The 17,307-nt window shown below is 38.0% G+C and overlaps 1 protein-coding gene across 2 annotated transcripts in view; it reads right to left on the reverse strand.

Moving 5' to 3' along the window:
- Positions 1-7,288: 7,288 nt before the first annotated feature.
- LOC127454081 (ankyrin repeat and IBR domain-containing protein 1-like) overlaps positions 7,289-17,307 on the reverse strand; it is a 37,470-nt gene continuing 27,451 nt past the window's right edge. The window contains exons 13-21 of one of the 2 annotated variants that reach the window (XM_051721034.1): positions 16,561-16,647; positions 16,405-16,471; positions 16,076-16,221; positions 15,568-15,746; positions 14,901-14,952; positions 14,583-14,657; positions 12,976-13,087; positions 11,155-11,198; positions 7,289-11,041 (exon numbers count right to left, since the gene is read on the reverse strand). In XM_051721034.1, the coding sequence (XP_051576994.1) occupies positions 10,247-11,041; positions 11,155-11,198; positions 12,976-13,087; positions 14,583-14,657; positions 14,901-14,952; positions 15,568-15,746; positions 16,076-16,221; positions 16,405-16,471; positions 16,561-16,647 (1,557 nt within the window). In that variant the 3' untranslated portion in view covers positions 7,289-10,246. The remainder of the gene's footprint in view (positions 11,042-11,154; positions 11,199-12,975; positions 13,088-14,582; positions 14,658-14,900; positions 14,953-15,567; positions 15,747-16,075; positions 16,222-16,404; positions 16,472-16,560; positions 16,648-17,307) is intronic. The other variant, XM_051721035.1, reaches the window with a different exon arrangement.

Genomic DNA, 17,307 nt, shown 5'->3' on the forward strand with positions numbered 1-17,307 from the left:
TTTATTGTCATTTGTTTCATTTAATATTTAATCTATTCAGTTGGAAAACATTTAACCATATAAATGATGCAATCCGAGAGATGTTTCAACTGCATTTAAACACTTTCTTATATAATGTGTTACATTCATACGAGCAGACAGAGAAGTTTGAAGTAAGTTTGAAGGAGCAGAAATAGTAATAAACATGTAATAGTCATGTGAACATTTAGCTTTATGCTAAGCTAAAAATGCTATTTCTAGCCCTTTTACATGCACCTGTTACCAGACACAATCACATTTTTTCTATCAAGAAAATCCATGTTAAATCATAATATTTATTCTCTAGTAAGACATTTGATAAGGGCAAAACTCCTATTCTTGAAGATAATTGTTTTATTATTTTTCTGTAAAAATATCTAAAAATAATTTGCTTTACCTTGTTTTAGAAGCAACACTGTAGAAGACATGTATGCTTTTTTTCAGAGAATGTATTTTTAAAATTAGTAATTTATCTTACCTTCTGATAGTTTTTTCAATTGTTATTAACATGTTTATTGTCAAAACACGTCAAATAAATCTACCAGTGCTTAAGTAATCCAAAGTATTTAGATTACATTACTAACGATGAGTAATCAAACGGAATACGTTACAAATGACATTTTACAGCATGTATTCTGTAATCTGAAGTGGAATACATTTTAAAAGTAATCCTCCCAACCCTGCCTATAAAGTAAAAATCCCATGAAGAAATGTATTATTTTTTAAAATCCCTTTTGCAGTACAATCATAAAAAATGATATTGGGGAGTCACATGAAGCCATGCGAGGTTCGGACATGTGAACAGCGAGCTCTGCGCACTTGACTAGTTTTAATACTTTTAATGAAATAAACCGGTGAAATTTGATACACCCTGATCCATAACCGTTCTAGAAAGACAACATGTCAAAGAATTCAAAATCCTCGGGCTCTGGAGACATTAAAAGACACTTATGTGCTCAAGCTGATGCCCCTCCGGAGGCCTCAGACCAGGGAGTCAATTCTGGCCGGAGAGGTGAAAGAGATTCGGCGTGAATTGCTGAATGTGACGGCAATGCTGACGAAGGTCGTTGCTGACTTGGAGGATCTTGCTGCAATACGTCGATCGATCACTGCCATGGAGACGAAAATCACTGATGTGGTTACAAGAGTGGCGGATCGATTATCTGGAGTCATCGGAGAGGGAATTAGCTGCTAATCTGCTAGCGACCAAGGGGGACATGGAGCGTATCTGGGAAAAGTTGGAGGATATGGAAAATCGTAGTCAGCAGAACAACGTCTGAACTGTTGGAATTCCTTAGCGAGCAGAGGGTCAGAATATGGTGGAATTTCTGTAATGGCTCTTTCCGAGTCTGCTCAACATAACAGGCCATAAGCTGGAAATCGAGCGAGCTCACAGAGATCCGGCTCAGCGAACCGCTGAGGGAGACAGGCCCCGATCAATTCTGGCCAAATTTCTGAGATCATCCAATAAAGATCTTGTGTTATGAGAGGCGAAGAGTTAAGGAAGGCTTTCTTGGAAGATCCACAACATTTTCTTGATCCCATACTTTACGAATTCGTTAAGAGAGAAACGTGATTGATACAAGGAATGCAAGAAACTCTTACATAAACGGAAGGTCGCTTTTGCACTGATGTGCCCGGCCAAATTGAGAATAGATGCTAAGGATGGCCGCAAAGTATTTACTTGTCCTCAACAAGCATTGTCTTTAATAAAGTCAATGTAGTGAGTAAATCATTGTGTGATTCTCACGTTGCAGCCAAGTGGGCCTGACTCACTGAACATTCACTTGACCGTCTGAGGAAGCTGGGCACCTTTTTTGTTTCTTTTTGTGCTGGTTCCTCCTAGCAGCTGGAGTTTGTTTTGTGTAGTAACACTCCTTCAAGAAACTCTTACTTCAACGGAAGGTCACTTTTGCACTGATGTTCCCGGCCAGGTTGAGAATAGATGCTAAGGATGGCCACAAAGTATTTACATGTCCACAACGGGCGATGTCCTTCATGGAGTCAATGGAGTGAATGGGTCGTTGTGTGGTGTTTACATTGCAGCCGAGTGGGCCTGACTCACTGAACATTCACTTGACTGTCTGAGGAAACTGGGTGCCTTTTTTGTTTCTTTTTGTGATGGTTCCGCCTAGAGGCTGGAGTTTGTTTTGTATAGTAACGCTCCTTCGGGACAGTTATGTGGATGAATCTACATATTCTTTGTGTTTATACTGCCTGTTGGCTGGAGTTTGTTTAATAGATTTTCTTCTGTTATGTAATTCTGTCTCAAAACATTTGTATAGAAACACCGGACTTGAGCAATCCGATGGCAAAGTTGTCGCGGGGGATCTCGTAGGTGTACATGGACTGTTTGAATTTAGAGAGATGGATGCCAGTTGGTGCTGTAATGCGCGGGGTTAATGTGTACATTTTTCTTTTTTCTGTTTGTTTGGTTCTGGGGGGAGGTTCGGGGTTTGATTGTTGCACTAATGTTGGAATGTGGTCTTTATAATTTAGATTTTGACACACAATTTATATTTTCTAATATGTCAAAATGTCAAATGTTAACATGGAATGTGAATGGGTTGGGGCACCCCATAAAAAGAAGGAAGGTTATTTATTTTCTTAAACGTAAGATATATGATATAGTGTTTCTTCAAGAAACGCATCTTTCCCCACAGGAAGCTGAAAAATTTGGGAAGATATGGGGTGGACATGTTTTCTTAGTGCTGGCTCAAGTAAGAGTAGGGGTGTCATTACATTGATAAGTAAACATCTACAATTCAAAGGTCTCAAAGATAAATTAGGAAGAGTCATTATTGTTTTAGCAGAAATTCAGGGGCAAAGTCTTATTTTGGCTAATATTTTTGCACCTAATGCTGATGATCAGGGCTTTTTTATAGAGCTTGAAAGGATGTTGCAAGTCACTGGCACACCTCATGATATAATATTGGGAGGAGACTTTAATCTATTGATGGACTCAGTCCTTGATCATAGTGAAGCAAAGTGTGTAAGCCCCCTAGAGCAACACTAACATTTCACAGTATGTGTAAAAACTTTGTCTTGCAGATATTTGGAGATTTTTGAACCCATCTTGTAGGGACTATACATTTTTTTCATCAGTTTATAAGATTTATTCTAGAATATATATATATATATATATATATATATATATATATATATAAGTCCCTCATCTCATCTGTTATTGATTGATCAATTGGAAACATCTTAGTCTCAGATCACGCCCTGGTGTGTTTAGAGGTGTTGCCACATACGGAGAAAAATAAATCATTTAGTTGGCACTTTAATGTATCCCTTTTGCAAAATCCTGAATTCCAACAAATGTTAAAGGCTGAAATCAACGTTTATATGGAGACCAATTGGTCCTCAGTATCCTCTGTTAGCGTGGCAGGCACTTCAGGCAGTTCTTAGGGGTCGGATCATACAGTATTCCTCATTCACCAAAAAATCCAAAGCACGAGAACTCGTGGAATTGGAAGGGAATATTAAAAGTGCTGAGGCAGAGCTGAAGCACCGAATGTCATCTGATGGCCTCAGAGAATAGACCTGATTGAAATACAGATATAATACTATTTTGTCACGGAAGATGGAGTTCTGGCTATTCAGGGCAAGACTGTCATACTTTGATTTCTGGGGACAAATCAGGGAAGCTTTTGGCTAGATATATAAAGCAGATAGAGTCTTTTTCTACCATTCCCTCAGTGAAATCTCCTGGTGGTTAAATATTTACCTCAGCCATTGATATTAATAATGCTTTAAAAGAATTCTATCTTGATCTCTATAGTTCCACGTCTTCATCTACTTATTAGAATTAATAGAATATAGATATTAGAAACTTTGTGGAACCATTAGAACTTCCTAAACTGACGACTGAGCAAAAACATTCTCTTGATTCTGAGATAATCTTGGAGGAGCTTGGTGAGGTAATTAAGGCCTTGCCTACAGGCAAGACTCTGGGGCCAGATGGCTTTGCAGCAGAATGTTTTTACATCTTATGCTATAGAACTGGCTCTACTTTTGCTAGAAGTTTATACAGAATCATTAAAGAATGGAAAGCTTCCGCCAACCTTGACACAAGCCCGGATCAGTCTGATTCTTAAAAAGGACAAAGATCCAAGCAGGTGTATGAGTTAACGTCCAATTTCCCTGATCCAGCTAGATGTTAAAATATTGTCAAAACTTTTGGCTAACTGATTAAGTAAAGTTATGACATCTCTTATACATATTGATCAGGTGGGGTTTATTTGGGGCCGAAGCTCTTCTGATAACATTAGGCGTTTCATTAATATCATGTGGTCAGTGGCAAACGATCAGACTCCAGTCGCTGCCATCTCATTTGACACTGAAAAGGCGTTTGATTTGGTAGAATGGGATTATCTTTTTAATATTTTGGAAATATATGGGTTTGGGAATACTTTTATTGGATGGATTAAGTTACTTTATAGGCACCCAGTAGTGACGGTACAAACAAATGGATTCATTTCAGATTATTTTACTCTGGATAGGGGCACCCGGCAGGGTTGCCCTCTTTCCCCATTATTGTTCTGTCTTGCCCTGGAACCATTAGCAGCTGCGATAAGAAAGGAAGACGATTTTCCAGGGGCTCAAGCATATGGCTGAACCCAAAATTACGTATTAATAAGTCCCCTTTCTGCTGGTCAGAGTGGATTGTGAGGGAGGTTAATACGCTCAATGACCTAAAATGAGTGGAGTGTTGAGATCATTTGAAAATATGGTTCAACATTTTAGGATTCCCTGATCTCAGTTCTTTAGGTATTTACAGCTGCACCACCTGCTCTGTACTATTTTTGGAAGTAGCATACACCCTCCTAAAGCGGCAGATACTCTGGAAGTGGTGATTACTGCTTTTGGAAAAGGTCATCAGTGTATTACTCCCTGTTAATTCAAAGTCTGGGGGACAGAACTTCAACTTCTCTCAAGAGATTATGTGAGAAAGAATTAAACTTGGTATTGGAGGAGGGACTGTGGGCTAGGATTCTAAAAAAACATAAAGTCTACATCTAGAGATGCAAGGGTGCATCTGATGCAATGTAAGATTTTGCATCAATTCTATTGGACCCCCTCTAGATTGTATAGGCTTGGTCTTAAAGACACACCCACCTGCTGGTGATGCCAATCAGAAGACGGGGACACAACCCATGTTTTTTGGGGATGTATTAAGATTCAAGAATTTTGGTTGAGGGTTCAGAGCTCTATATGTGAAGTATTGGACACTCAATTTTCATTTTGCTCCAGACTCTGCATCTTAGGCGATGGGGCGGTCATTAATATTGGGGATAGTCATTTAAAAAGTTGGGTCCTAACTGGAGTTATGGTTGGCAGACAAATCCTCCACAGGGGGTGGAAGTCAGCTGGGGCACCCTCATTTCGTGAGTGGTGTGGGGAGATGGGCGGGGTAGCAGCATTCAAGGAGGTGATTTTTAGAAGGCTGGGAAAATGGGATTTGTTTGATAGGAAGTGGGGTGGATATTTGAGGGATTTGAGTGGAGAGGGCATTCTTGTTTTTTGAAAGTATATATTTTTTAATGTTTTTTAATTTTTATGTTCTAAATGTTAGTGACCACTGTAGTGCGTGTTTGTGTTGGGTGGGGTTTAATGTGTATAATTGATTCCGTATTTTATGTTGTGTTTGTTTGTCTTATGAATGGAATCAATACAAATTGTTAATAACAAAAAAACATTATATTGGATTGCCTCTCTTAAAGTTGCTGTGGTCTAGCAGGTTTACCTTCTGAGAGGTTACAGGTAAAGAAAGCATGTAGGGATTTAAAATTTTTTGATTGAAAGTTTCACCCCACTTTTGCCCACTAGAGGGGCTGATGCTTACAAGTTACAACTTTGCTCATTTCTATTTAACTAAATATAAACTAACTAAAACTAAAATATTTTTCAGCATGTTAGCAACGCTGTAAAAAATGTTTTGTCAGTTAACCTAAAATTTGCTTCATGAGGTAACATCTAAATTATCTGGTTTTGTTCAAGTCAAAAATATTACTTATTATGGCTGAATCAACCTAACTACCTTAGATTACATCAACCAAAGTAAGATCGAGTAGTAATAGATCCTTACAGTAATAATTGCATGTCACTATATACATATGTATATATACAGTTGTGCTCAAAAGATTGCATACCCTGGCAGAAATGGTAAAATATTGGCATTGACTTTGAAAATATGACTGATCATGCAAATTTTTATCATGCAAATATTTTATTTAAGGATAGTGATCATATGAAGCCATTTATTATCACATAGTTGTTTGGCTCCTTTTTAAATCATAATGATAACAGAAATCACCCAAATGGCCCTGTTCAAAAGTTTACATACCTTTGAATGTTTGGCCTTGTTACAGACACACAAGTTTCTGGCACACTGTAATTTGGAGTGAAGAGACCAAAATAGAGCTTTATGGTCACAACCATAAGCGCTATGTTTGGAGAGGGGTCAACAAGGCCTATAGTGAAAAGAATACCATCCCCACTGTGAAGCATGGTGGTGGCTCACTGATGTTTTGGGGGGGTGTGAGCTCTAAAGGCACGGGAATCTTGTGAATATTGATGGCAAGATGAATGCAGCATGTTACCAGAAAATACTGGCAGACAATTTGCATTCTTCTGCACGAAAGCTGCGCATGGGACGCTCTTGGACTTTCCAGCATGACAATGACCTTAAGCACAAGGCCAAGTTGACCCTCCAGTGTTTACAGCAGAAAAAGTTGAAGGTTCTGGAGTGGCCATCACAGTCTCCTGACCTTAATATCATCGAGCCACTCTGGTGAGATCTTAAACGTGCGGTTCTTGCAAGACAACCAAAGACTTTGCATGACCTGGAGGCATTTTGCCAAGACGAATGGGCAGCTATACCACCTGCAAGAATTTGGGGCCTCATAGACAACTATTACAAAAGACTGCACGCTGTCATTGATGCTAAAGGGGGCAATACACAGTATTAAGAACTAAGGGTATGCAGACTTTTGAACAGGGGTCATTTAATTTTTTTCTTTGTTGCCATGTTTTGTTTTATGATTGTGCCATTCTGTTATAACCTACAGTTGAATATGAATCCCATAAGAAATAAAAGAAATGTGTTTTGCCTGCTCACTCATGTTTTCTTTAAAAATGGTACATATATTACCAATTTTCCGAGGGTATGCAAACTTTTGAGCACAACTGCATATATATATATATATATATACATATATATATATATATAGCTGACTAAAGCAAGCAAACAAATATATCTCTGTATGTTACTTTTATTTCTGCAGCCCATAGACTCTTTTTTCTTTTTTTTTACAATAATTTTCAAAAAACACTACCACTTTTACAACCAAACTTTTCGTAACAACTTTATTAAGATTCACACTCATATCGGTCCAATTCAATGGCCAAACATCACACATTTGTTTATGTTTTCCATATAAATTGGGAATGTATCAAGTAAAGATTATGAAAGTGCAAATTCCATTTCAAGGATTAGATGCTTAACAATAAAAAATCTGTAATGGGTTACAAAATGTGCTTCTTTCCCCTCCACAAATAAAATATTCCTCCCTCCCCCAAACAATATCTTTGACACTTGAATGGCCATTTATCAGGAAAACATGATTTATGTTTATTGTAATTACTCAATGCACATCATACCATCACATACAAGACAACTTTTTATCTTAAATTTCATGTCTGGACAGATGTTCAGAATTCACCATATACTTCATTAAAACAGACATTAGCTCCACCTCAACCTTTGCCAACATACATTACTCTGAAGAAATACTGCAATTTATTGAGTTGAATTGATTCTGATCACACATACATAAAGAAAACAAATTAGATGTGGCTACTCCTGTATTCCCATGGAATGATTTCAAGTCTTAAAATACCTCTTAATAAACAGGTTTGCCTTCATTTTGCACTTTTTCATTATGCAGTGCAATACTGCTTTAGTGCATAAGGTCAGATTCAACGTTTATATTCGTTCAATCTTACAGCAATACATTAAGCACCTGTTCAATCAAATCAAGTTAAAAGTGCCAATATAAAGCAAACCTATCAAATAAAGTGGGTTATTTCAAGGCTGAAGTGTGAGCTGATTTTGTGCAATTCTTCTGAAGTGCTTAAAATTCAGTGCTGCTGTGATTTAGCTGAACGGTGAAGCTCAATTTCATTTGATAAAAATTGGCCAGGCATTCACAGGAAATTAAAGCAAATCAAACACATTCCGTTAATTTGTTTGAATGGCTTTTAACAATTATTTCAGCAGTCACATATTTATTAAGCAAATATTGAAAAGTGGCACTGTGTTATTATAGTATGATGTATACAAAGAAAAAAATATATATTGGCACTCATTTGTTTTTTTTTTACATCAACTTCACCTTCATTTTCATTCATTTTTAAGAATGACATTCAATATCAAATAAATAGCTAATTTCTTTCCATAATTTATTGTAGAGAAATACCACAGTATTTTTGTAGAAAAAAAAAGAGAAAAAAAACCTAATTGTGGGCGAGTACCACCATGTTTAGAAATGTACTATCTGCAGCTAAAACAGCTGCTTGCCATCACATAGATGTGCCTTTGCCACACACCCTTGACAGATCCAAAGATGAAATCTGCATATATTCTAAAAAGATAACAAATGTGTCATAAAACAGAAAGAAAAATAAATGAAATTTAAATTTTATTGTTTCAGTTTTGTTTTACTATAGTGGTTCTTGGGAGAATGTATCTGACATGCACCAAGATTCCATCTATGGATTTGTAGCGGTAATGACATTTTAAAGGAAAAGATCACCCAAAAATGAAAAAAAAAAAAAAAAAATGTCATCATTTGACTCTTTCTTCCATGGAACACAAAATGTTAGGCAGGATGTTCACGATTGACAGCTCCTGGTCACCATTCACTTTCATTGTTTGGAAAAGAGCGGTGTGAACATTCTGTTAAACTTCTTCATTTGTATTCCACTGAAGAAAAAAACCCTATGGGTTGGGAACAACATAAGGGTGGGTAAATGACCAAAAAGTTATTTTTTTGATGAACTTTCCCTAAACACACACTGTGGCCACATGTCATGGATACCACATCTCCTTTAACACGCAATGTATCTCCAGATTAAATATAGATGTATATAATCTAAACGATCGAGAAAAATGTGTCTGAGTTCATTCATTCTTTCTTTTTGAAATAATTCCTTTAAAAACACCCTGGGGAAAGGGACCAGAGGCATGCTAAAGGAAAACTGAACTTACAGTATATAAAAAAATATCTTTTAAAAAACATTGAGCTCAGAGGCTGTTTGCTTAATAGCCACCTGAAAGTACAACGATGTGTGTTGGAACTTCCCACACTCTGGGCTCTGAGCGCAAAAGAGAGTGGCTATAAATAACGAGAAGTTTCACAGAAAAGGCACTGTGATAAGTTGCAAAGAGAAAATGTTTAACAAAGTCAGCTCGTGCTCTTACACTGAGTTCAACCTCGTCAATACTTTAATTCGAATTTACCAGTGACAGATTACAGTGATTAAGATGAACTAAAACAACAAAAGTAGACTGCAACTAGAATTACTGTTCTTTATGTTTCTGTGAATATCAGCACCACACTGCTCTACTGAGCTAGATGCTAAAGTATACTTTTCTGATACTACAGGTCTAGTTTAAAGGAAGGATAGTGTACTCGATAGCAGCAGCAGGCACGATCAGCACAACGTCCACTGGGCGTTAGTGATTTTGGCATGTGCTAGCCAGTGTTTTTGGCACCTACAGCATGTTTTACATCCTTGTAATTACGGACAAAGACAGGAAATTGCTCCTAACAGGACATGCACTGATGGGTTCTGTCCTGTTCTATACAGTAAATTTTTTTCTCATCAATAGAAATCAGACAGGAACCCTACAATCTGGCTACCTGCACAAGATTACCGCACATCCATTCCTGTCTGGGATTTCATAGCACTTTCTGGTCCAGTTGCTGACTGATTACAAGTGTTTAACTCCATGATTGGAAAGAGTTTTCAGTGAGCAAAGAACACATGCCTCAAAAGCACATTAACAGAGGCCTGTAACACATTTGTGTACTCTTAAAACACGGCTTTGATCTAGACGAAAAGCTTCTTTTGTCATGATTAATCTTGTTTCCTTGGGTTTAATCCGGCAGCTATTTCACGTCAAAAAGTGGTTTAGCTAGTGGGTGGAGTCAGTATTTCATACAAGATGTATTTGACCCTCCCATTCAGAGGAGCTACTGCTAGGCTGGTCAGGGTCTGAGTCACATTTTGGGGTATCGGAGTGACAGGGGTTGGAACCGCTGGGAGTTTCCCCTAACTCGACAGATGAAGGAGGCACCAGAGACACATCGAGACCTACCAGGTCAAGCTGCGTCGGCCTGACAGGCTCGCGCACTCCGGTGGTGCCACTGGTGCCATACTCGCACTCTTGCTCTCTATCGCCCACTGCCGTCCACTGTGGAATGCCGCACTCCACAATCTGATGCTCTGATGTCATCCTTGCTGACTGAGTGCTGAATTCATGGAGCGCTGCACCGGCCGAGGGAACCAAACTGATATTCTGGGGGTTCATGTCATGAAACCAGGCCATGATGTTGCCTAGAAGGTTGGCGTTGTCTGAACTGAACTCAGAGGACTCCATGTGTCCAGAAGAAGCTGGGAAGGGACCCTCTGCAGACTCACGGGTTGGATTGTTCAGACTATCATAACGCAGAGGGACATTTTGCCCACTGATATTACCCAGCTTTTTCAGGCTATCACCAACCTCTAACAGCTCAGAGCTGCTCAGGGCAACACGGGGCACATCTACCCCACACAGTACCGGGTCCAGCCGCGTGGGTAGGGATGTTCCGATGGCCCCCAGTGATGCCTCGTTAGCAAGTATTTCTTGAGCATCAACACTAACACCGCCTGCAGCCAGTCCAGACTCCTGCAGAGAAAGCTGGATGGCCAAAAGGATATTTGGATCATCCTCATCTAGGGAGCTGTGAGGCTGCAGGATAAAAGATCAGAAGATACTTTCAGCTGAGGATCCTCAGATTACCTTTTATGACATTCTACCAAAGCACCTCTATTTAAATAATGCATACATTTGTCTCAACTCACCATTGGCATTCCCTGTCTCTGACTGCCACCAATCTCTTGTGTGTCTGCAAGAGGAAAAGACAAGGCAAATGTACACATCATCTTTTGTTAAGTTTGCTAGTGTTGTTGTGTTTTGTTTTTTGCATCCCAGGCAATGCAAACAAGTAAGGTCACCCAAGTAACAAGTTTATGCTGCATCAGAGGATGCTGCAAATCCATTGATTTTAACAGGAATGGCGTGTCGCAAGGACCTAGATGAAAATCACAATGGGTTGCGATATCAAACTGACCCAGCTCTTTCCACACCCTCAAAACGCATCTTGCACATTCTTATTTGTCAAATGCTGATAGCTTTCTCATAGCTTTCATTCAGTCTTTAGCATGTAAGCAACGCAGCAGTGTAATTGCATCAGCAGGCACACATTGAGCTTTCAAACAGACAGCAATTCTGCTGCATAACATAACTGGAGCTCTATACAGAAAGTGATTTCTGGGTTACCACATTTAGTATTTCCTTTGATAACAGACAAATACACCAGGATCACAGCAGAAGGATCACATCTATCCAAATTTATTTATATGGAACACAATCCCCAAAATGTAAGCTATGAATCTTATTCAGATAGTATCATTTTTTATTTTTACTTGAATTAATTGAAGGCTGTGAATTACAGATTTACAGTATCTTCAATGGCTTGTAAGGTTGTTTTAATTCATTTTGGGGAAAACAATTTTTTTTCAAACAATTTGTAAAAGGTTCACTCCATCATATTATGATGATACTTCATAAAAGCCTTTAAGCCTATTTATCAACACAGTCTTTGGTGATAAAGGGCATTTTCACTGTGTTTGTCAAAGCACAGCAAAAATAAGTTCAGTGCAGAACTCTATTTTACCCTTTTACTACGTAGCCCTGCACTGCTTACACACACACAGTGTGAAAGCTGTAACTTTTTAATATGGGCACCGAAATGTTGCAGCAGACTGACACACAAGTAAAAAAATGAATAGATTTTTAAGGTCTACTTTAACAAGGTTTGCCCTTCACACAAAAATTATCTACAAAGAAAAACATTCGCTTTTGACATCAGTATTTAAAGGGTTAGTTCAACCAAAAATGAAAGTTCTCTCATTACTTACTCACCCTCATGCCATCCCAGATGTGTATGACTTCCTTTCTTCTGCTGAACATAAACAAAGATTTTTAGAAGAATATCTCTAGTAGGTCCATACAAAGTGAATAGTGACCAAAACTCCAAAAAGGAGATAAAGTCAGCATAAAATTAATGCAAACAACTCCAGTGGTAAAATCAATGTCTTCTGAAGCGATCCAGTTGCTTTTGGGTGAGAACAGACCAAAATATAACTCCTTTTTCTCTTCACATCTTGTCAATGCAGTCTATAGGCATGATCATAATTGCAAGCTCGATTACACTTCCTAGCAGATGACACATGCGCAGTGTAATCGAGCTTGAAATCACAATCGCTAAGGAGACTGCTGTCAAGATATTCAGTGAAAAAGGAGTTACATTTTGGTCTGTTCTCACCCAAAAGCAACTGGATCGTTTCAGAAGATATTGATTAAACCACTGGAGTTGTTTGCATTACTTTTATGCTGACTTTATTTCCTATTTGGAGCTTTTGGAGTTTTGGTCACCATTCATTTGCATTGTATGGACCTACAGAGCTGAAATATTCTTCTAAAAATCTTTGTTTGTGTTCAGAAGAAAGTAAGTCATACACATCTGGGATGGAATGAGGGTGCGTAAATGACAAGATCATTTTTATTTATGAGTGAACTAACCCTTTAATTATAGTTTTTTTATCTTCACAAAAAAGTACCTAAAGTGCTGTGGCCTGGGTCATCAGGGTCAGGTGTGTTGCTTTGGAGGCTAGCTATGTCTCCACGCCTGCATTGCCTGTGCCTGCGTCTGTACTGGAACTCTGCATACTCCTACACCACAAAATCAAACACACAACACCCTTTTAGATCTGCCACAAGAAATGCTATCACCATCTGGGCCCTGTGAATAAAAGTCAGACTCAGAGGAACCCTATACCTCTCTACAGGAAAAGAACTGCTGTGACAGCATTACATTTCATGGTTATTGGCTTTGACGTGTCAGAATAATAGATGGGCATTTTGAGTAATTTTGAAGTTGAGGAAGTTTTAAAGGAATAGTTCACCCAAAAGTGAAATTTCTGTCATCATTGACCATGCTCATTTTGTTTCAAATCCAAACCCAAAAAAAGTCCATATATTCCAAGTGACCAGAGTGGCTATATATACACCCATTATTATATCGATGTACTATTTTTAAATTGGAGGTGAAGATTATATGCAAATAGCGATTTCATTTTGGTCTGCACCTCACACAAAGCTGTCATATGACTTAAGTAGACTTGGATTATAATAAGTCGTATGGACTGCTATTTGTCCTTTTTGGAGCTTGAAAGATGTGGACAATACTTAATGTCTTTATGGCAAGAGCTGTGTAACAATTCTTCACAAATGTCTACTTTTGTGTTCTACGGAAAAAGCAACAGCATACAGGTTTGGAACGACCTGAAGGTGAGTAAATAATTACATAATTTTCATTTTGGGGTGAACTAGTTCTTTAAGTTTCTCAAATCATGTATGTTCTCATACAGCTTGATTATTGATAATGGAAATTACTTTAAAACCAACATGATATGGCACTTCATTAAATGTGTGTCAGTTAATTCTATCAAGTTAAGCACCAAAGATAATTGGTCTTTATTGGGATCATTCCAACTTCACTTACCAAAGGTCTTGGCTTTACAAAACAACCAATTCCCGAAAATAAACTTCTCATTTTAAACCAAACTGAAGCTGCATGCAATAAGCATGCAACAAAGGTGGCGCTAAAGAGAGGTACCACACAAGCATCCATAACAGAAGTCCTGAATAAAGTGCATTACTATTATTCTGTCTTAAACTAAATTCAACTATGCTATAGCCTGCATACATGATAACTAAACAAGGCAAGCAACCAGCATTACAGACTGAAATGGTAGCCTGTTTCACCTTGGAAAGTCTCCAAAAAGCGCATATTTCATAGTATAGCTGAAGCAAAACGATGAAACTGCCTTTTAAGTTCCAACATCAAAGGTATCTTTTAGAGGACCTTGTCAGGATACATGAATGATTTAAAAAGAAAAAGATCAGAGTTTCCAGATGATGTTAAAATGGCATCAGAATTCTAAATCTTTCCATGAAGTGCACAGAAATCTTTTGAAATATAGAAACTGCTGTAATAAATTATAAACAAACCAAAAAAATAGAGAAAACATGCAACCCCCCAAAAAAATCAACTAAATCAAGTGGACAAAGACATTAGTGATGGAGTGTATATGACAGGTGCAATTCCACTGTTCATTTAGCCATTCCTGAGATGGGGTCTAATGAGGATTTACTGTATTAATACCTGCGGATGGCTTCCTGTATACTGACAGAGCTCTCTCGGCTCAATTCCCCCGAGAAAGGCATGATTCCTCTGGATCTTTAGATCAGAACAAAATAGCGGTACACTGTTTTTAACTGCACATTACACTTCTCACACATTCATAAATACTGCAGCTGGACCAAATCTTGCTTTATAGGCCTGTATGTACTACCAAAACTTCAGGCACCACATGCCGACTTCAAATAAGTTGGCCACAAATAAAGATTTACCAAAAACACTCTACAACAAAGTATGTCCCACACAGTTTTCCATTGTGTTCTCAAAATTAAAAAAAGTTACCTCTGGAGAGGCGAAACCCAAGTACTCCCAGTCCCATGTTCCACCGGCAAAACTGTAAACACATAAAACATTTGTATTAAGTTCACTATATTTATGTATTTTGCTCGACAACTCATACAGTATATTTTGAGGCTACAGGTGCATGTGAACATTTGTGACACATATATAGAATGCAGCTCTAAGAAAATACAATACTAGTGCTGAAAAACTTGATTTCAACATGAAAAATCAAAATAATCCAATTTACTTTCTTAATTCACATTTCTGATCTTAATGTAAATGATTCATCAGTGCATACTATTCTAAAGAAAACCATCTTTGCCTTCATAACCGTTTATCAAAATAAAATAACTTGTTCCGCTTCTGAATCTACTGGACTTTTCTCAGCTGATGTCACCCAGGTTAAATATGGCCACATGGGTGAGGGAACATTTTTTTAAACTTATAGCCAAATAAATGCAGTAATTTCATGTTGTTTTATATAGTATGTTGTTTATTAATGTTTGGAAAAAAATAAAAATACAATTATTGAGTCCCACCCCACATTTTTTCCTCATTGAGCATTCTTTTTCACTCAGAAGTACATTACATTATAGAAGTAAAATGGGTAGCAAATACCATTTCATGGGAAGGGAAAGAAGCTGGTCATTTGTGAAGAGGCTCTTACCTGCGTCGAGGGGCCTCAGGTGAGTCATTGGGGGCCACACCTCTCGCCACAGAGGCCAGAAACTCCTGCCTCTTCTGCTGCACCAAGCAAGCAGCACGGATTATCTTGTGACGAGGGGTGCGGAGGTAAGGCCGGTTGACTTTCTGTGCAAGGTCTTCAGTAACCATTTCCAAGTCAGTCTAATAAGAGGAGAAAGAGTATGGAGTTATCGCTAACTCAAATCAGTACATGTTAAGCATTTACCACATCTAGCACCTATATTACTTGGTGAAATTATTTATTGAAATTACACTAAGAGCTACAAGTAATCTAATCTAAAAAAAAATTTTGCCAATCATAACCTAACAAAAAACTTTAATAAAGTGGCAAATCTCCATTCAGAAACAACTTCTCGACTCAGAGTGTCCCCCAGGGTTCAGCTCTTGGACCTCTCTTTTTCTTAATCTACATGATTTCTCCAAGACATATCAATGGTCGTCATGGTCTAGGGTATCACTGTATTACTGACCTGCATAAGTTCAAATATTTCCTTCTTTGTACTTTTGGGCTCAAGAAAGAACCCGTAAGGGTAAGAGCACTTGAGAATACGGCGAGTCTTAAGCAGTTCATGCACTGCATCTTCAATGAAAGTAGTGTCTGGAGGGCCTCCTTCTCCTTCAACAACAAAATAAACATTACTAAATGAATGAAAAATCACTATGAATAGATAAGCAAGTTTAATTTTGTATACTGTACCAACAGTCAGTAAATTTTAACAAGGGACATAAGGTTGATCATCCATTAACATGGCTTGGAAATGATTTAAACACATTATATATGTGTTGTTGTGCATCTTACTTCCACTAAGAACTTTGCTCAGTTGTTCCATCTTGTCTTTAGCCGTCTTAAGCAGACGTTCTTCCAGCTGTGGGAGAGAGCAGTAAAGATACCTCATTTTAAAATAGAGATCTCTGGGTCACATCTCATAAAGCAGTTGTTTGGAGACTATTTTACCTTAAAGCTGTGCTCGTGGTTCTTAAAGCGTGTGTAATAATGCATGAATCGGTCCAGTTCCTGGAAGTTTTTGTGTTTCTTCTCAACCTGCAAGTTAGCAAGATAGTCAAAACAGTGTGTGAACTTGCAGAAATGGTCATACTCACATGCCAATCCCACATGTGCTTGTTGAACATATACATTTCAAAACCATCAGCATAAGTGCATGTTGGTCCTCCCTTTGCTGCTATGACAGCTTCCACTCATCTGGGAAGATTTTCAACTACATGGCTGCAGGGATTTACTTCCATTCAGACACAAGATCATCAGTAAGGGTCAGGCACTGATGTTGAGTGATAGGATTTGACTGACAGTTGGCATTTCAATTCATACTAACGGTGTTCAGTGGGATTCAGGTCTGGGCTTTGTGCATGCAACTCAATTCTTCCACAACAGACTCGTAAATAATTTATTTATGGACCTTGCTAGAATAGAGAAGGTATGCCCCATTCTACTAAAAATGTTTGTCCAAGGATACTGCATGGCTGTTTACTTGATTTTATGCACCTGTTAGTAAAAAGTATTGCTGAAATAGCCAAACCTGTTAATAAGAAGGTGGTGTCCACATAATATACATTTGGCTATATAGTGTATAATAAATAATAGTGTATAATAAAAAAATTAATCTTTATAAATTTTTAACCAATGTATACATTTATTTATTACACAGCTCTCTGGAATACTCTATTCTGATTTGTCAAATCCCGC

Source organism: Myxocyprinus asiaticus, chromosome 16 (genome assembly GCF_019703515.2).
Source record: "Myxocyprinus asiaticus isolate MX2 ecotype Aquarium Trade chromosome 16, UBuf_Myxa_2, whole genome shotgun sequence".
NCBI lineage: Eukaryota > Metazoa > Chordata > Actinopteri > Cypriniformes > Catostomidae > Myxocyprinus > Myxocyprinus asiaticus.